This window comes from Salminus brasiliensis, chromosome 22 (genome assembly GCF_030463535.1).
Source record: "Salminus brasiliensis chromosome 22, fSalBra1.hap2, whole genome shotgun sequence".
In the NCBI taxonomy this organism is placed as follows: domain Eukaryota; kingdom Metazoa; phylum Chordata; class Actinopteri; order Characiformes; family Bryconidae; genus Salminus; species Salminus brasiliensis.
Genome location: NC_132899.1, coordinates 4,000,167 through 4,021,458, shown reverse-complemented (window position 1 = coordinate 4,021,458; position 21,292 = coordinate 4,000,167). Strand labels below are relative to the sequence as shown.

Genomic DNA, 21,292 nt, shown 5'->3' with positions numbered 1-21,292 from the left:
GTCTTGAACCTGCACCTCAAAACCCAAGAGCTGAGTCAAATATGCACCTCAGAGACTCAAGACTCAAGAACATCACCACTGTTTGGACTAGGGAGTGAAGAGTCCCTTACATGGGCCATTTAGAAATGGACTTCAGTTACTTAAATCAAAACATATAATTTCTTATTTTATTTAGATGAGAGCTAAGATTGAAAGGACAATGCGAGACATTGCTAAGCATGTCTGCCCTGAAGCTGGCTCCACACCACTGAAGGACAGAAGTCCACTTACTCGGCTGGATGATATGAAAGCTGTAGCAGAACATTTCAGATGGACCTTCAGTGAGTGGTATGAGGAGCAGGTGAGCTGCAGCCTCCTCATGGTCTTCACATTAGCAAATATAACCTGAACATGAATTTACATATGAACAGGTCTGATTCTCTCTCTCTTTCTAGGATGATGGCTTCATCCTGTCATCTATGCATGTATTTGCCACCCTTTTGGAGTCTGGAGTAGAGGTTGTCAGGTCAGTCAGCAAATACAACATAAATACAAAATCATTTACAGCTTGAATTCCCTTGAATTCACCTGTCATTCATCAGGCAATAGTATGTGGACACCTGCTTCTTCACCTGCTGTAGTAAATCAGTCTCAAATTATTATTGTTATTATTATTATTGTCTTTTTTTGTAGGATCAAAGAAGCCATAACTTGTGTGAAGTCCAGTGAGTGAGCCTGACCCTGCAGTTCATCAGTTCAGCGGTGAAGCTTCTGCTGTCCACTTCTACTGATCTACTGATCACAGTTTCTGCTTCAGTTCACATTATCCATCATCAGTGACCGAGAGCAATAAAGATAATGGTGATCGCATGTTAATATGCATTGTTCTGGTGTCAGATATCAGATATTTAAAAGTCTCTAATGGCAGATTTCCAGCATTGTAAGAACGCATTATGACTGGATTCTCAAACCAAATCAACACACAAGTCAAGACTCAAGACTTTTTTTTTTCAAAAGGCTGGAAAAGAGCATGCTTAATTTAAATGGAGCACATTTTCAATTCAATCTTAATCTGTTTTTGTGCGTCCAAGTTGTTACTTTGTGTTACCTGATTCTGAATGGTGTCTAAATAGCCACAATATACTACTATACTTATAAATGAAACCGTTATAACAAAAAAAGTAAAAAAGTATTCAAATGATAAAATTTAGCCCACATTTACAATTAACCTCAAAATACAGAATATCAATAGTACTGAAATCAAACAAACTTTTCAAACTAATAACTGTTGTTTAAATACAATAACCATAGTCCTTGGGAATTTCCAGTCCGCCAAACATTAGTCCATTTAATGCACCTGAGTCCCATCTATACTGCAGTTCTGCAAACAGCCTCAAACTATACAAACCCATTGTATTGTACTAGTGTGGCTCATCTTAGATCTGCTTGTAGGTGATGTGTGCTAAAGCTCATCATGCTGTTCTTTCAAATGGCCAAACAGTAGAAGTACACTTGAAATTATGGAAAATGAAACTTCACAATGAGTGTTTGCAGAAAACAAGGGCACAAATATGGAAATCTGTTAGCAAATTTGAAAGACTATTTTCAACACTATGGTCTGTCAGAGTTGGATTATAAAAAGAAACATGTTTTTTGATAAACATTTCCCCCATCCACCCATTTCTAGGCAACTATCAGAAAGTGTAAGAAAGTCACTTATTTAGCTCTGAAACGTAACGTCAATGGTAATGTCAGAGAGAGAGAAATAGTTTCCATATTCAGTCAGAGATTTTCTTGGACGCTGTTTAACAAAGCGGTCAAGTGTTCCCAGATTTCCTGAGGCAGTTTTTATTGGATGAAGCTTCATGAGTCAAACTGAAAGTAAAAGTTGTGAAGGGGGTTGTTCAGTTTCCCTCCCTGAAGTTGCTCATTCTTGTATCTGAAAGCAGCACTGAGCACAGAGACTGGTAAGATATTCTTTGTCTACTTGTTTCAGTCTTTGGAAAGTTTGTTGAGAGTGATTATTGATAAAACTGGAGGCTGTATGAAAGTTAAATGCAGGATTGGGCCACAAAAAAAATATAAAGCTAAAAATTCTTTTTCTGAACCATATTCCTGCTGTTTTACTCAAATCTGAATATAACAGGCTTTTACTTTTACTAATCATGTAAAAAACATACCAAAATCATATATATATATATATATATATATATATATATATAGTGTTATCCAATACTTTTTTAGATTGTTTTAGTGACACTTTGCCAATCTATAAATAGTAACATTGATATTAAGTTCAAAGTCAATGTGATTACAAATTTCTTTCACACTATCAATCACACTAATGTGGCCATGGTATGTCTTTAAGTATGGTATGTATTGGAATGCTTTTATTTTTTGCTTTTATAAGATTAAAAAAAATCCTTTTATTTATAAAATAGAAAGTGACATTCAAAAATCATAAATTCTGTTATTGTAAAAAGTTTCAAGTTAAACGTGAAACTATTCTTTATCATTTTGAGCAAGATTATCTTTTTATTTTAATTTTTTTACAGTTTTAATATAACAAAAAAAGATAAAGGGCCACCAAAAAGGAACCCTGCATGGCCAGTATTTAGTAATAGTCACAGTTCTAGCTTGTATGGTGCCCGAAGTGAACCACCCCTTTCAGCACTCTTATCTAAACACAATCAAGCATAAACACATTTCCCTTCTCGCAACAGTATCAACCAAGAGAATTTCACAACAATTGTTGTCACAAAGCAGCTTTACAGAGATCTGGCTCAGAGCCTATTTTTAGCAAATCAGTGGTAACAGTGGCAAGGAAAAACTTCCTTCGATCAAGAGGAAGAAACCTTGAGAGGAACCAAGACTCAAAAGGGGAACCCATCCTCCGTAGGTCGACCACTAGAAATCACAATAATAAGCAAAACAGGGATAAAAATAACTAAAATAAAACTGAATTAAGAGAAAAATGGCAAATGTGCCAACAAGCCTCAGAGCACGACAGCAGGTAGCAGGGATGAAGAGCCAGGCCTTGCAGTACCAGATGGAACTGTTGGAACTGGGCCTCTCAGTACAGGGGCTAGGACGGGACAGGATCCAATGGGTTTGCAAGGAAAGCCATCCACAAATGGGCTCGCATCATTTTGCTATATGCTAACCTCACACTAGATTCCACATGGCATGGATTTCCAAAATATTATTAATATTGAATGAGAGATTCTCTCAAAACACAACAACAGATTTAAAACAGAGGTGACATATTTGATTATTACATTGAATATTACAACTGTTATTAGAGTAAGCACAAAAAATGTAAATTAGATCCATTATTTAATATTAATCCAAGGTGAATGTCTTAATCAGGAAGGCAGTCAATAATGTGTGTGTTGGGGGTCATTCAGTAAATCTGTTGTGTATAAATTGGGCCTAAAATATACATCAAGCATTATCAATAGTGCACATTTAAGCTCTTTTATTTTTACAATTTTATCCAAAAACGTTTCCAGTGTTGTTGTGGCAAAACCTTTAGCTCACGTCTCTTGAAGTAGTCCATTGTGGATTCTGAGGTGTGTTTAAGATCATTATTCAGCTGCAGACGCCATCCTCTTTTCATCTTCAGATTTGAAACAGTTGGTGGGATGTTAGCTTTCCTGAATCCGTGCCACTGGGACCTCCACAGTTGCTGTTAACTGCCATTTCTTAATTCCATTATGAACTTCCTTTAAAATATTGGTGGTTTCCATTTTGTATATTGTTATGTTAAGAGTGCTTAGCAGCTGCTTAGAGGAGCCCATGGCTGCTAATTGTTAGGCTTGTTGACAAAAGCTCAAGTGCGTGATGTTCCTTTCTTTTTTTTACTTATACAAAAAACAAAAATAACAATATATCTTAAATGTTAAAAAGAATGTCATCTTCAATTGTATGTATTTTGGAGATCAGTTCGTCTATTCTTTTTTGTTAAGTTCTAAGATGGGTGGGGACCAAAGCAAGATTCCTCAGACAGCAGAAAAAACACATCAGGTAGGAATAAACTATTCTACCCCATGATTTGTTGTTACCGAATATTCTACTTCATTAAACAAACCACTTTAAATTCATTCATTTTCATACATTTTAAAGTGATTTGTCATTAGTCATTTCCTGTGCATTTGTGAAAATACAGTTGTAGAACTTGTGTATAACTTAATTATTGTAGATGTTTAAAATATTAGCTAATGTAACTTTATTCATTAATTAAGAAATTAATATATTAATTTATATATTAATGTATTAGTGAATGTGAAAGAATAATTATAAAGTTAGTCTTTTAAATTAAACATGACAAAATATCAAAAAATCTATTATTATTCCAGGGCAAGCAGTGGGTTCTTCTGGCCGCTGGTTCCAAAGATTGGACTAATTACAGACATCAGGTTTGACTACAGTTTGCTGTTTATTTAAATTTTAGATATTCAAAATAGATATTAAGCACTTTCTGTATTCCTGAATTCAGCCATACATTCTATATGAAACATCTTTTCTTATCTATTGATCAGGCTAATGTGTGCCATGCCTATCAGATGGTTCACCACAACGGCATTCCAGATGAGCAGATTGTAGTGATGATGTATGATGATATAGCTTACAATGCAGAGTAAGTAGATTTTCATTTTTATCCTGTAATGGCTGAATATAACGACTGTATTTGCTGGTAAACTGAGATGATGTGTGTGTGGAGTGGAAAGTGGAAGCAGAAACTCTCCAGCTTTTTTTTTTTTTTTTGCTCCTCTCAACAGGAACCCATATAAAGGAGAAATCATCAATGTGCCTGGTGGCCCAAACGTTTATCCAGGAGTCTTGAAAGACTACACTGAACTTGTATGTGTGCTTTTAGATTTCCATTTTCCATTTAATCAATCAAAACATGAACAGGGTGGGCCATTTATATGGATACACCTAAATAAAATGGGAATGGTTGGTGATATTAACTTCCTGTTTGTGGCACATTAGTATATGGGAGGGGAAAAACTTTTCAAGATGGGTGGTGACCATGGCAACCATTTTGAAGTCGGCCATTTTGGATCCAACTTTAGTTTTTTCAGTGGGAAGAGGGTCATGTGAAACATCAAACATATTGAGAATTTCACAGGACAAACAATGGTATGCTTGGTTTTAATGTAACTTTATTCTTTTATGAGTTATTTACAAGCTTCTCTTTGTTTACAGCCATTGACATGTCTCAGAGGTCTCACGTGAGGAGCGGATAGAAATTGTATTGATGTCTGGTAAACGCAGTACCCGGGTCATTGCAGCAGATTTCAATGCAAGACACCCTACGAGACCACCCATCTCCCATGCTACAGTTAGCAAACTGCTTGCCAAGTTTCGTGAAACTGGTTCAGTGCTGGATTTGCCAAAATGTGGACACATGAAAACGGTCACTAATGAAGAAACATCAGTGGCTGTCCTAGCTTCATTCAGCAAGAGCTCACAGCGTAGCACTCACTGCATGTCACTGGAGAGTGGCATCGGTCGAACATCCCTTTGGCATATAATAGCTACTCACAAATGGCACCCTTACAAACTCCAGCTGCTGCAGCATCTCAACAAGGATGAACCTACGGATACTGGAAGCCTGTGCTAGCATTGTTTTTCTTGTGAAATTCTCAATAATTTGATGTGTCACTTGACCCTCTTACCATTGAAAAAACTATAGTTGGATCCAAAATGGCAGACTTCAAAATGGCCGCCATGGTCACCACCCATCTTGAAAAGTTTTCCCCCTCCCATATACTAATGTGCCACAAACAGGAAGTTAATATCACCAACCATTCCCATTTTATTTAGGTGTATCCATATAAATGTCCCACCATGTAGTTCATTACGAATCTGTTCAATTGCTCTGTACAGGATGTTTCAGCCAGTAACTTTCTAGCTGTGCTCCGTGGAGATGAAGCAGGTGTTAATAAACAGAGAGGGGGACCAAAAAAAGTCTTGAACAGGTCATTTTTTCCAGTTCAAAATAAAAATAAACGCAGCTGATTGAAAAGTGGTTACATTAATGAATGATCTGACTCACTGTTTTCCTCAACAGCGATGAAAATGATACGATATTCGTCTACCTGTCGGACCATGGGGGTTCAGGAGTTTTCATATTTCCCAAGGATACAGTAAGCTGTGCCTTTGACACATTTAGTAAAGATCCTAACATTCTTTCACTGCGTGACACCACCACATAAGGGGGCCTGAGGAACATAGCTTCAGGTAGTAATATTTAGGTTATCCCACAGAAAATAAAGTCCTTCATTTCCTGGATGATTTCCCACTGGGATGTTCTGATAGGAGTTGTGGCCTTATCCTATTGATGAATGGAAGGCTTATCACTGTTATTGAAAAGAAGAGTGGCTATATCAGGCACAGATTTTTTGTCAGAAATATTTATTGTAAAGTTTTGAGTTTATGAGTTCATAATTCTCACTTGAACAGATGAAAATCAAAAAAGTGGGGTGTGTTTTTTATGTAGCTATGTAATAATTCTGCACAATAATAGTTGCCCAACAATTGTGCACATATAGATATTTATATATAGAAAAGATCTAACTTCTACTTTTTTAAACATTCATGTTTGAGGTTTATGAATATTTTGGATTAACAGAGAGCACTGTAGTTGGTGAATAAAAAAAATAATAATCCAAAATATGACTTGCCTAATAAAAATGTTTCCTGTTCGTTCCAATAGGGGACTATTATTTTATATATAAACCCTGGTTTAGGACAGGAAGGGGAACTGTGGCAGCCATTTTTATGGAGGATTAAGGTTGGGGAAGAGTGGTCTGGTGGATAATTGCTGCTCAAGCCCTAACAAATGGTCACTACTTTTCCTATTTTCCCCTAAGTCACTGGGTGAGCTTATTCTTTTTTTTTTTTTTTTCTTTTTTTTTTTTTTTTTGAGTTGCTGCGCCCTGTTTTTAATTTTTTTTGGACATTGTTTGCTTGGTGGTGGTTTGACATTTTTTGGATTTGTTTTTGGATTCCATATAGGCAATCCCTCTGGACTAATAACTTTATCCCTAATGGACTTCTGCAGCAGATCTTATATTTAATTGCTTTTCTGCTTTAGGTTTTTTTTTTAACTTTGTTGCTGGTGCTGTTGTCTGTTCTGGGCAATATTAAGTAAAATCTAACTTGTGCAAGCTCTGTGGTATTCTGGTGCTCATATTTTTTTTTCTCACCAAATGAGTGTTCAGATTTTTACTAGTAACTGCTGAGGTTTTTTTAGATTGTTACAACTGTTCATATGTTTTCAGCTTCATGCCTGTGACCTTCTTGACACTATCACCGAGATGTCTATGCACCACAAGTTCTCAAAGGTCAGTGATTAACATATGCAACATTTCATGTGTTGATACGTATTGATTTTTATTGTAAGTATAATGTTATTGACATTTTCCTGTACAACACTGCAGATGGTGATTTACATTGAAAGCTGTCATTCTGGATCCATGATGGAAGGTCTCCCTAGAGACACACCAGGCAAGTTTTACTGTAGTGAACTGTAATGTGTTTGATTAAATGTTTGTAAAGATGTTGACTCAGCCTCAAACACATCAGATTATGTGCTGATGGACTGATTAAAGATTGGATTGTTTTTCCTTTGTGTTCTAGTTTATGGAGTGTCAGCCTGCAAACCTGACGAGAGTCATTATGCCTATCGCTACGATATTCAAAGAAATACATATCTCACTGGTGAATTCAGTTATCACTGGCTACGCCACTGCAACACAGTCAGTTTCTTTTTTTTTTTTGCTTGACCCTTTATAAATTTCAAAATGTCTGACAGTAAATCAGAAAATGTTTGTCTAAATGAAACCACATATGAAACAGTCAGAAACAGTAGATTAACATTGTGTTTATATCCTTATAAACAGTCTGACCTCACAAGCACAACCTTCCAGGAACAGTATGATATTTTGAGACAACAGATGAATCGTTCTACACCTTGCCAGTATGGTAACAGTGTAAGTACAATGTAAAAAATACTATAAAATGTGAGCAGCCAGTTGTTGGACTAATAAGAGAGAGAGAAATGAGAAAATAATCCAGGAAATCACATTGTCTGATTTTTAAAGAATTAATTTGTAAATAATGGTGGAAAATAAGTATTTGGTCAATAACAAAAGTTCAACTCAATACTTTGTAGCATACCCTTTGTTGTCAATGACAGAGGTCAAATTTTTTCTGTAAGTCTTCACCAGGTTTGCACACACTGTAGCTGGTATTTGGGCTCATTCCTCCATGCAGATCGCCTCTAGAGCAGTGATGTTTTGGGGCTGTCGCTGGGCAGCACGGACTTTCAACTCCCTCCAAAAATGTTCTATGGGGTTGAGGTCTGGAGACTGTCTAGGCTGCTCCAGGACCTTGAAATGCTTTTTACAGAGCCACTCCTTCGTTGTCTCAGCTGTGTGTTTGGGATCATTGTCATGCTGGAAGACCCAGCCACATTTCATCTTCAATGCTCTTACTGATGGAAGGAGGTTTTGGCTTAAAATCTCACGATACACGACCCTGTATACCTAGTGTGTTACTGCTGGTAGCCTTTGTTACTTTGGTCCCAGCTCTCCAAGTAGAAGAACTTGCACAATCAGTGGCTGACTAAATATTTTTTTGCCCCACTGTGTGTTTGTGTGTGTGTGTGTGTGTGTGTGTGTGTGTATGTATGTGTATATACGTGTATAATACTCCAATGCAGGTTATTTGCCTAATTAAAATGTTCTTCACCTTTATTTAAAAACCTTTTTATAGATGGTTCTGTACAGAGCCTTTTAAAAAGGATTCTATCTATCAATCTGTAAATAAATATTTACCTGAACTTTGACTTATTGAATTCTATACGTATTAATCTGTATTTTTGCACTGTTGGTAACAGTATATTAATAGTATGCACATTTTATTACGAAAATCTTAATGCAAAGTATTTTTTCCCTTTTTTCCAGGAGCTTTCCACCCTGTTCCTTAGTTACTTTTTGGTTAGACCTGACCCCAGAGCTCTGTATGGGCCGGCAAATCTGAATGCCGGTAGAGCTGACTCCATAACTCAGTATGGGCCAGCAGATCTGAATTCCTGTAGAGCTGACTCCATAACTCAGTATGGGCCAGCAGATCTGAATGCCTGTAGAGCTGACTCCAGAGCTCCGTACAGGCCGGCAGAGCTGAATGCCCAAAGATCTAAAACTAAAGTAACACAGGTTACTCCATCGAATAATGTCATATTGGTAATTTACCAGGAAAAAATTAGAAGAGAAAAAGACCCAAAGATTAAGAAAGCTCTACAGAGAGATTACATCAAGCTTCTTGAGGTAAGGACAGATTCTATTTCTAATATTATTTTTAACTTCACCATACTGACCTGAAGCAGAAACTTTATCTAACTAATATTACACAATTAAACAGAGCAGAAACTATGATCCAATGTTTAATTCCCATTGACTCAAACACACCTCCTTCATAATTTACTTCTAGTAATAAAAGAATTTGCATATGGTTATTATTTTTCAAGACGAGAGCTATGATTGAAAAGGCAGTGCGCAAAATTGCTGAGCATTCCTGCCCTGTACGAGGCCGCCGAGCACTGAAAGACAGACGTCCTCTCACTCGACTGCATGATATGAAAAATGTAGCAGAGCATTTCAGGAGTAACTTCAGTGAGTGGCATGATGAGCAGGTGAGCTGCAGATTTCTTTATTTTATTCCTTTTCAACTTTATGGTGTTACATACTGTATCTACAATGCATTCAGAAAGTCTTCTCACTTTTATCACATTCTGTTATGTTGAGGTGCTAAATAAAAAAAATAAATCCATCATTTCAACCATCAATCTGCATTTAATACCCAAAAAACAGGAAAAAAAAGGAAAAACTTCACTTCAAGTATTTAGACCCTTTGCTATGACTTGAAAACAGTACAAGTGATCGAGTATGATTGACTAGTCAGGTTTGAGGGAGGGAAAGCTGTATGGAGCAAAGTCCAGAGAGATTCTTTCAGACTCAGACTGGGCCAGGACTGAGTCAGGACTGCACGGAGGCACAGGTCTGCAGAAGGCTACAAAACATTCTGCAACACTGAAAGTTTCCAAGAGCTCAGTGGCCTCCATAATGTTTTAAATGGAAAAAAGTCTGGAATACCAGTGCTCTGGCCTGGACACCCCACCAAACTAAGTATTTTGGGAGAAGGGCCTTGGTAAGAGAGGCAGCCAATAACCAAATAGTCACTACAGCTGAGCTCCAAAGATCCTGTGTGCAGATGGGAGAAACTTTCAGAAGGTCAACCATTACTGCAGAGCTCCACCAATCAGGGCTTCATGGCAGAGTGGTCATGGACTCATGAAAGACCCTAAAGGACTCTGAGACTATGAGAAACAAGATTCTCTGATCTATGAAAAAAAAGATTGAACTTTTTGGCCATGATGCAATGGGAGTGAACAGTGAAGCATGGGAGTGGCAGCATCATGGTGTGGGAGCTGAATTGAGCAGTGCAGTGTGATTCTTAATGAGCAGAGCGCTCAGGACTACATACAATATATATACAGTTGTGCTCAAAGGTTCACATATCCCTGCAGAATTTGTGCTTCCTTGGCCTTTTTTCAGAGAATATGAATGATAACACAAGAACTTTTTTTCCACTCATGGTTAGTGGTCGGGTGAAACAATTTATTGTCAAACGACTGTGTTTTCTCTTTTTAAATCATAATGGCAACCAAAAACATCCAAATGACCCTGATCAAAAGTTCATATACCCCAGGTCTTAATACCGTGTATTGCCCCCTCTAACATCACTGACAGCTTGAAGTCTTTTGTGGTAGTTGTGTATGAGGCTCCTTATTTTCTCAGATGGTAAAGCTGCCCATTCTTCTTGGAAAAAAGCCTGAAGAATAGTGTTCCTGTCATCATAGGCCTTGTTAACACCTCCCCAAATGTAATGTTTATGGTTGTGGCCAAAACATCCATTTTGGTCTGATCACTTTAAATGACCTTGTTCCAGAAGTTTTGAGGCTGGTCTCTGTGCTGTTTGGCGTATTGTAGGCGAGATTCTTTGTGGCACTTGCGCATTAATGGCTTTCTTCTGCCGACTCGACCATGCAGCCTATTTTTCTTAAAGTGCCTCCTTATTGTGCATCTTGAAACAGCCACACCGCTAGTTTTCAGAGAGTACTGTATTTTAGCTGATGTTATTTGTGATTTTTTTCTTTGCATCCCGAACAATTTTCCTGGCAGTTGTGGCCAAAAGGTTTTGTTGGTCTACCTGAGTGGCTTGGTTTTTACAGAGCCCCTGATTTTCCATGTGTTAATCACAGTTTGAACATTGCTGACTGGCATCATCAATATCTTGTATAGCTTTTTGTATCCCTTTCCTGTTTTATACAGTTCAACTACCCTTTCCCTTAGATCCGTTGACAATTCTTTTACTTTCCCCATGACTCACAATCCAGAAACATCAGTGGCTGAATGAAAGATGTAAGAGTCTGTCTGGATCCCAGAGACTCACTCAGCGTTTATGCACACACACTGATTACAAGCAAACAGGTTACAGGTGAGGATGTTACCTTTAGTAGCCATTCAAACCCATTTGTGGCAACTTCTGTGCATGTTATTAGGCCAAAATCACCAGGGTATGTGAATGTTTGATCAGGGTCATTTGGATGTTTTTGGTTGTCATTATGATTTAAAAAGAGTCATTTGACAATAAATGGCTTCACCCGACCACTAACCATGAGTGGAAAAAAAGTTCTTGTGTTACCATATTCTCTGAAATATTCATATTCTCTGAAGTGTGTATATATATATATATATATATATATATACACACACACACACACACACACACATATATACACACACATATATATATATATATATACAGTGAGTCCAAGAAGTATTTGATCCCTTGCTGATTTTCTTCGTTGGCCCACTAATAAAGACATGATCATTCTATACTTTTAATGGTAGATGTATTCTTACATGGAGAGACAGAATATTAAAAAGAAAATCCAGAAAATAAATCTAAGGAATATATATTAATTGATTTGTATTTCATGGAGTGAAATAAGTATTTGATCCCTTAGTATTCATTAGCAGTTCTGGCTTTTACAGACCAGTTAGACACTCCCAATCAACTTGTTACCTGACCTGAAGCCACCTGTTCTCACTAATCACTTGTGTGAAAAACACCTGTCCACAGAATCAGACAGATCACACAGATTTCAAGTCTCCAACATGGGTAAAACCAAAGAGCTGTCACAGGACCTCAGAGTCAGAATTGTTGACCTTCACAAAGCTGGAATGGGCTACAAAAAGATTAGTAAGGTGTTGGATGTGAAAGTAACAACTATTGGTGCAATTATCAGAAAGTTTAAAGAGTATAACATGACAATCAACAGACCTCGGCCCGGTGCTCCAAAGAAGATTTCGCCTCGTGGGGTGGCAATGATGCTGAGAACAGTCAGAAATCGTCCTGCAACCACTCGGCAGGAGTTAGCAAATGACCTGAAGGCAGCTGGGACCACAGTTTGCAAGGAAACAATTGGCAACACTTTGCGCAACAATGGATTCACATCCTGCAGTGCCCGAAAGGTACCCCTGCTGAAGAGAGCACATGTGGAGGCGCGCCTCAAGTATGCCAATGATCATTTGAAAGATGAACCAAGTTATTGGGAGAAGGTTTTGTGGTCAGACGAGACCAAAATTGAACTTTTTGGCCTCAACTCCACCCGCCATGTGTGGAGGAAGAAAAATGCTGCCTATGACCCCAAGAACACTGTGCCCACCGTCAAGCATGGAGGTGGAAGCATAATGTTTTGGGGGTGTTTCTCTGCCAAGGGTACAGGGCTACTTCACCGCATCACTGGGAAGATGGATGGAGCCATGTACCGCACAATCCTGAGGGACAACCTCCTCCCCTCTGCCAGGGATCTGAAAATGGGCCGTGGTTGGGTCTTCCAACATGATAACGACCCTAAACATACAGCAAAGGCAACAAAGGATTGGCTCAAGAAAAATCACATTAAGGTCATGGAGTGGCCCAGCCAGTCGCCAGACCTCAATCCGATCGAAAATCTATGGAGGGAGCTGAAGGTCAGAGTTGCCAAGCGACAGCCCACCAACCTTCATGATTTAGAGAGGATCTGCAAAGAAGAGTGGGCCAAAATTCCCCCTGGTGTGTGTGCTAAACTTGTGGTTAACTACAACAAACGTCTCACCGCTGTGCTTGCAAACAAAGGCTTTGCCACTAAGTATTGAGTGTGTTTGGCAAGAGGGATCAAATACTTATTTTCCTCATTGAAATACAAATTAATTAAAATATATTCTTTAAAATTATATTCTGGATTTTTGTCTTGATATTCTGTCTCTCCATGTTAGAATATATCTACCATTAAAAGTGCAGAAGGATAGTGTCTTTATTAGTGGGCAAACAAAGAAAATCAGCAAGGGATCAAATACTTCTTGGACTCACTGTATATATATATATATATATGTGTGTGTGTATATGTGTGTGTGTGTGTGTGTGTGTGTTCAGTTTACCCACACCTTTATGGTTTAATGCCAACTCTTGTTGCATACTGTGCATTAGCCTCCCAGCTATTTGTGGCTTTGATCCCAGCTTTGTCTACAGTTTTTTTTGTGTTTTCTTTTCACTGATTTTTTTTTCATTTTGCCTTTTTTGGATTTGGTTGTCTGGTTGTTTGTCTCTCTGGTTTTGGTTCTTGGATTGTTAATGGTTTCTGGGTTAGTCTCGCCCATGTCTGCTCTGTTAGCTTGGTTATTTGTGCCTTGGTCTCTAATCTGTATAACTCTGCGCATCTCTATATCTCTGTGCATGCTCCTGTTTTGTGAAATTTTGAATCAAAGGGAGGATCATCAAATAACTCAGGTTCCACACCAGATGTACCATATAAAAAGGTCCCTTTATTTCACAATCAGCACAAACAAACCGAAAGCAAACTTGGCAGAATACTTTCAGTTTCACATTGAGACTCGCTGTTACTCACCACTCACTGGATCGGGAGAGCCCTTTGAGTGGACCTGCAGTTCCACTCAGCCGACTCTCACCAGAAAAGGGGGATCCCGTCCCTGATTTCTTTTAACAAAATGAGGAACTATGTGTGTGTGAGAGCGGGGGCCAACCGCTCCCACCAGGCACAGCCTTCCACTATCACTTGTACATTCCAGTGGTTTCGCAACTGCATCCTCATGAAAAACAAAGTTATATAATTGATTATATAAACATGAGTTTGCAGTATAACATAACCTGTAATGTAAAACAGTTATTATAGACCTGTTTTAACATATTGCTAATACATTATACCTTTAATATAAGGTGAACATGGATGTATTATATCCTTATATTCAAATATGAAGACCAAATAACCGAATAGTAAGTTGTTCATATGATACAGTGTGTACTAATTGGATGGAGTGCACCCAAGGCTGGCGCCTAGGCATCAGCAGGGCAGAATTCATTCTTATTACAGCTCCTTATTCCTATCATTTTACCTCCATGAGCATCTGGTTCATCAGTGTACTGTTAGAATTTTATTTTTCCAACAAAACTAAATGTGAAAAAGCTCTCAAAAGCTTTTTCATGAGCTCAACTCAAAGATAATCAGTATCTGGTGTGACCATCGTTTGCCTCATGCAGTGCAACACAATTCCTTCGCAAAGAACTCATTAGATTGTTGATTGCAGCCTGTTGAATGCTGGTCCACTCCTCTTCAATAAAATGCACCTGTGTCCATTACATGCACCATACGCCCATACTATAAACCCACCGCCACCATGAGCCACTCTATTCACAATGTTGACATCAGCGAACCGCTCACCCACTCGAAGCCATACACACAGTCGCCCATATGCCCTGTACAGTGCAAACCGGGAATTGTCGTCTCGGTTCGTCTTCCTCTGGAGATGGACTTGTTATTAAAAAAAGGAGAGTCTGTAACCACCGTCTTTAGTTGTAACAATGAAATATTTTATTTCAATCAAAAGTGTGGAGAGAGTCTGCCAATTCTGAGTGCCCCTCGGTCTCTCTCCCCGACTTAGGAATACCTTGAGTTTTTATACCCTACTTCACGTCATATTCTGTTGGACTGTTGCCATATATGGAATGTTTGCATTTCATCCATAAGGAACAGTCATTAGCCCCCACCATTACATACGTGGTCCACAGCCACATCTGGACCGCGTTTAAATCACTGTCATGTCCGCCCAAAGGGATGTCCAAATCTAAACAGCATCTTATGTTTGTTCAATTCATGTATATTTGGTAAAGAAACGGGGCCCCCTTTCTTTTCTACATCTACCCTGTGTGGCTTACCATATCATTCCTCAACTCCATACCATTCCTTCAGGCCTATGAACATCTGCATAGCCAATGAATATACTACAGAATCATGTGTGGCATTGTGTGTGTGTTAGTGGCATTGTGCTCACTAACACAGATTTAGACAAATTTGTGAACAATATTTGAGAGTACATCGAAAAAAGTATTTGGTCATTGAGCTCAGCTCATGAAAAATGGGAGCAAAAACAAAAGTGTTGCATTTATATTTTTGTTCAGTGTACTTACCTCTTCAGCACATACTGCACATAGCTATCAGGATTGGGATTGTTTTACTCTTACAGACAAACTAATGGTGGTATCTGTCTCTCTTTAGGATGTTGGCTTTATTCTGTCACATATGCAGGTGTTTGTGAACCTTTTTGAGTCTGGAGTGAAGGTTGCCAGGTAAGTCAACAAAATTAAGTAAAACTACATTTATATTTAGTGGTATAAGACCACTTATGCAATGACACAATGTCCCAGAAGCTTCTTTAATCAATTATTATGTGATGAAAAGACTCCATACCATACTGCATATCCTTACACAATCTGCTATTCATTCCTGATTATATTTAATCCAGAGAATACAATTAAATAATTGTCACTGCAGCAGAATTCCAACTTTCTTCTGGCCTACTGGCATTGTGTAAATGTAATTGCAAAACTAAGCAAACTCCCAAAATTTTAATAATTAAGTAAAGAGATAATTCATATTACTAACTAATCCGTTATGAGGTACATACAGCTTAAAACTATGTAGTTTCTCTATAAAGACAATTACCGTATTTGCATACCATACTGTCCTTGACGACTTAAAGATATACGAGAAACAGGTCAATATAATATTTTACAGCTCTAAAACCACAGACTGTGTAAGGTATGATCGGTAAATAGCTTTCAAAAGTAGCTGAATACAGTTTTAATTATTCTTTATTCTAATTTCTATTCCTTTTTTAAACTGTTTTACCTAAATGATTTGTTGTTGCTGTTTTTTCACTGTAAAGCATTTTTAATGGTGCTATATAAATAGTTATTGTAAATTGTTATTGTCAATAGTATAAATTGATGTTGTTCTCATAGCATTTTTACATTATAATAGTTAAATACTTATCTGGAAAGTAGGTTTACTCATTTACATTTAGCAGACACTCTTCTCCAGAGCGACTTAAAAAGTGCTTTGCTATTTAACCTCAAGAAGAACCTCAGCTAGTTTGAATAGGCTAAAAATTCAATGATACCTCTAAGTTTACTCCATACATTAACTGAAAGGTTTTATGGAATGAACAGTGATTTTCTTTCACATAATGAAAAGAACCTTGGCAGTTTCTTTTTTATTGATTATGCATACACCAGTCCCTTCTGCTGTGTTAAATCAGTCTCAAAAGGTTTGTCTTTTTGTAGGATCAAAGAGGCGATAACCCATGTGCGCTCTTTGCCCAAATTCCAGTCACTGTAAATGATCCTGCAGTCCATCATCATTTCAACACTGAATCTTCTGTGCTCCAAACAAACACACACCTGTATGGCGCAATCTAGACTACTGGAAAACATCCATTTCCACACCTGGAAACAGAGATAACACAGTTACAGCATATCTTTTAAAAACAACAGATTTATAACATTCCAAAAATGTTGTGATCATGACGATATACAGTATATTCATCTCAATACATGTGCTGTACAAAAGCTTCAGAATTAGATTCTCATGTCTATCAAACTCACAGGCTTAAACAATTATAATATTAGCATGCTTTGTTTTAAAAAAACATACCAGTGTAGTTTGATTTGCTTTGATATATATCTTCATTTATGAGTGTATATTGATTTGCAGTTATTAAAATCTTTTTAGGGCAATTAGAAGGGTTTATACTATTAGGATTATTAGTCTGAGATGTGTAAGGCATATAACGACCATATTTAGAATTTGTTACATTTTTTTGATGTTCATGTTACCTTTAATACCCTTTGATTTATGCGCATAATCTTGTGAAGGACACATGTACCTGTATGGAGAACAGTTCATAGTTAATGTCTGAGGCAAAAGAACCAAAAACACAAGAGCAAAAATCCACAAAACAACCAAGGAAAGGTCCAAAAGCACAGGTTACTAATCAACAATTGGAGCCTCAGAAATGGAAATCTACAGTGTGAACTGAAGGGGAATTTGAGGAGTGGCTGATGTCTTAGTAATTAAGTGAAACCATGGCAATGTCTGCATTCTGGTGAGGAGGATCTCTTGTGTTAACAGCAGGAAATGCTCTTCATCATATAACATCATATCATTACAGTGCACTATAAAGTATACATTAATAGTATGTTCATTATGTTTAAAAAAAATAAAATTCAGTGACTAGTTAAACTTTAAAAGCCTATGGTCTGTTGCTGGGCTAAAATTGTTATTACAAACTTCTATTACCAGAGAACAGCAACACCAGTTTGTACAGAAGTGCCTGTAGTTACTGAGTAAAACAACGTAGCGTGGGATAAGCCTTGGAGTGTTAAAAGGTTCAAATTTCTTATGGCAAAATAAACAATTTCAGCTTAGTATATCACCACAGTTATGCAAACCAAATCATGGAAACAGAGGTAACACAATTACAGTGTATATTCAAAAACAACAGATTTTTATACTTTTTATACTTTGTGTGACAGTGACAATAAACTGCATAATAAGCTTTATAATGACAAGTCAAAGATTATCAAGTTAAATCACACAAGCTTACACAATTGCATTATTAACGTGTTTTGCTTTTAATAGCATTTAAAAAAAATAAATATGACATATACATACACTTTGATATATTATTTTTTTATAATTGAATGATTTGCAGTTATAAAAATGTATTCAGGGGAATTAAGGGTAATAATCAGAGAGACTAACGTGACACAAAAACCTTCTCAGACTATTAGGGTTTCAGATGTGTAAGCTTAAGCACATTATGACCATATTTTGATTTTTTTTTTTTTTTCAGTTACATTTTTAATCACATCATTTACTGATTGCTGAATATACTATTTTTTTTTTCTTTTTGTCATTTACCTTTAATTTGCATCAATTTGTCTGACTGTTCTATAAATAAAGCTGTCAAAAGCAATTTTGGACTTAGGATGTCTTGGATGAATTCTGAACCATATCCCATAGCCAGATCTATTTCACATGATATTTGGGGCTCATATACTTGTAAAGGACACATGTACCAGTATTCAGAACAGTTTAAACTCAAGATTCAACAAACAGGCAAGGGTTCAGTCACAAGAGAATAACAGTTAAGGTCCAGAGCAAAAGAACCAAAGACACAAGAGCAAAATCCACAAAACAACCAAGGAAAGGTCCAAAAGCACAGGTTATTAATCAACAGAGCATAGAAAATGCAAAGCAGATGTTAGTGCCAACATGAAACCATGAAATTCATCTTTTTCCTTCAGAAGAAAACCAGGAATTATTTGGCACAAGGCAGGGAAAGGAATTCAGTCCACTGCAGGATACTCGACACACCCATTTGCTTGTAGGGGAAATCCTGCAATCCTGCCAAATCCTGCAAAACAATGCAAACGCTTATGAAAGCAGATGTAGATGACAAATTTATATCAGCAGTTCCCCTAATGATTACAGTCTAATCCACTCAGAACTAACTCTGTCTTTTTACCTTCTCTGAGTAAATGGTCCCCTCTACCTGCATCAGACCAGCTGCCACCCACCAGCTGCCATTATTGATATTACCACTGTTACCCATCATTACTCTCATTACTATTATCATTCATTTCTACAACACCATGATTATTATATTATGATTATGAATATGTTGCACACCTGAGCAGAAGAACAGTTTAGATGGTTTGGCAACTTTTATCAATAATTAATAAATAGTTCTGATCAGAGGAGGATGGGCCGGGCCCCCCTTGTTAGTCTTGGTCCCTCCCAAGGTTTCTTCTTTCAGCTCTGAGGGAGCTCTTCCTTGCCACTGTGGGCTTTGGCTGCTCACTTGGGGGTATTCATGGTTTTCATGTCTTTTTATGATGTTGATTCTTTTCTTTTTACTAATTACTGATTGTGTAAAGCTGCCTTGTAATAACACCAGTTGTAAAAAGCGTTATACACATTCATTTAATTTGATTTGATTCTATTTAGTCCTGGCAAAGGGAGGTCAATGCTTGTCTCAGTTTAAAGGATACATGAACAGACTAATTTAATCTGTTACTAAGTCAGATTTTTATCACCTGAAAAACATGGTAATATTCAGAGACTCGAGAAGAAGAAGAGATTCGACAAGAAGAAGAGATTCAAGAAGCTCTCAAAAACCATTCACACATTCATTTCCAGCAGAGTAGATGCAGACTGCAATGGCCTCATCACCAGCCTCATTAGACAGCTGCAGCTTATTCAGAATGCTGCTGCCAGAGTACGAACAAAGACAAGGAGCACTTTTTAATACATTACTCCAGTACTCAGACATTACACTGGCTTCCAATTAGCCATAGAGTAGGTTTTAGGCTTGTCTGCCTTACATTTTTATATATGTAATGGGTAAGATTCAATATGCTGGAGAAATTCAGGCATATTAGACACCTCAGATAGAAGCTGGCCAATCAATGATACGTAGAATCAGCACTAAGCATGGCTGATTAACAGCTTTTCAGTCTGGTGTGAACTAAAAGTGAAAATATATATTTTTTTACTTTCTTTTAATTGTATCTTTTTTTAAATGCTTCTGATGTGCTCCATGCTTTAATAGAATTATCTAAAACAGTAAATTCATTAAACTCATTCATTTCTATTGGTTCTATTTCTATTGGAGTTATTTACACACTGTACAGAATGGTTCAAAACATGAGGACAACTAAATACAGACAATGGAGATGTATATGTGTGTGTGTATATATATATATATATATATATATATATATATATATATAGAGAGAGAGAGAGAGAGAGAGAGAGAGATGCTGTTACTGAATGTGGGATGATCCTATATGAGTGAAAGTGAAAGTAAAGGTTATACAGCGTGAGTCTGCAGTTTCTCTTCTTTAAGTTGATACTATTAATAATTCTGATGTCTAAAATAGCCCCAGATTCTGACTGCAATGTTTGTGCATTTAAAATACACTGTACTATTTTATTCTAGCACTGCTAAGAATAACTCTAATGTTTGAAAGAAGAAACCTTTTAGATATATATGTTATAAACACATGACCATCACTGACTGTGAATATTTCTACACTAAAAATTGTTACATTAAGTTTCTCCAACCCAGCAAACATTGGTTCATTCTATACTTCTGTTAAACAGCAGTTCTATATCTATATATCTATATTACAGTTCTCATGCAGCCTTAAACCTTTCAGCCATACTTTGGTGTATTAATCTATCTTATCTCAGAGCAAATTGTACAAGCATGTGCCTTTCTGGTGACAAGACTTTTTTTATCCCCCTTTACATTCCTGTGCCTTTAATGAATATATGAGCTTTGGAGCTCATTATACTGGTCTTTCAACTGACCAAACAGAGGAAACACATTTGAAATTATGTAAAATTAAGCTTAAGCATTTACATTTACATTTACGGCATTTAGCAAATGCTCTTTTCCAGAGTGACTTACAAATGTGCTTTGCTATTTACCCAAGAATAACGGCAGCTAGTTTGAATAGACTAAAAATTCAAAGATACCTCTAAGTTTAAAGACTCTAAGTATAAGCATGTGTTCTGTGTGTGCCCTCTGCTGGCCACTACTGGAATAGCGATTAGGGGATGCACCTGGTATAAATATGAAACCTGCTGATTCATAAGGGACTTGAGCTCAGTGGCAATGTGCTTGCTCAGATCCAGGGTAGACTTCTCGGAGGGATAGTAGATCTTGGCTCCCAGGAGATTGTTGTACTATTGACCATCTGACCACTGTTATTGGAGAGGTCGTTATCTCTCTTCTGTTTCTCTCTCTCTGTGGTCTTTGTTGCAGAG

At 37.3% G+C, this 21,292-nt stretch overlaps 2 protein-coding genes across 2 annotated transcripts in view; both read left to right on the top strand.

Annotated features, from left to right (window-relative positions):
• The window catches only part of LOC140544239 (legumain-like), a 7,966-nt gene extending 7,144 nt beyond the window's left edge, over positions 1-822 (top strand). Inside the window, exons 12-14 of the mRNA XM_072667684.1 lie at positions 176-340; positions 435-505; positions 673-822. Of these exons, the coding sequence (XP_072523785.1) occupies positions 176-340; positions 435-505; positions 673-712 (276 nt within the window). The 3' untranslated portion in view covers positions 713-822. The remainder of the gene's footprint in view (positions 1-175; positions 341-434; positions 506-672) is intronic.
• Positions 823-1,928: 1,106 nt separating this feature from the next.
• LOC140544238 (legumain-like) lies at positions 1,929-18,401 on the top strand. Its single transcript, XM_072667683.1, has 15 exons — positions 1,929-1,946; positions 3,948-4,005; positions 4,338-4,397; positions 4,521-4,618; positions 4,761-4,842; positions 5,875-5,966; positions 6,059-6,134; positions 7,272-7,334; positions 7,431-7,497; positions 7,630-7,748; positions 7,893-7,982; positions 8,958-9,320; positions 9,521-9,685; positions 15,671-15,741; positions 16,738-18,401. Exons 2-15 carry the CDS (start codon positions 3,955-3,957, stop codon positions 16,790-16,792), a joined length of 1,452 nt encoding a protein of 483 aa, XP_072523784.1. The 5' UTR covers positions 1,929-1,946; positions 3,948-3,954; the 3' UTR covers positions 16,793-18,401.
• Positions 18,402-21,292: the final 2,891 nt, after the last annotated feature.

Coding starts and splice junctions, on each gene's coding strand:
- LOC140544238 (XM_072667683.1), top strand. CDS start 3,955: ATGGGTGGGGACCAAAGCAAGATTCCTCAGACAGCAGAAAAAACACAT. Junction 4,398..4,520: donor GGACTAATTACAGACATCAG/GTTTGACTACAG, acceptor TCTATTGATCAG/GCTAATGTGTGCCATGCCTA. Junction 9,321..9,520: donor ATTACATCAAGCTTCTTGAG/GTAAGGACAGAT, acceptor TTATTTTTCAAG/ACGAGAGCTATGATTGAAAA.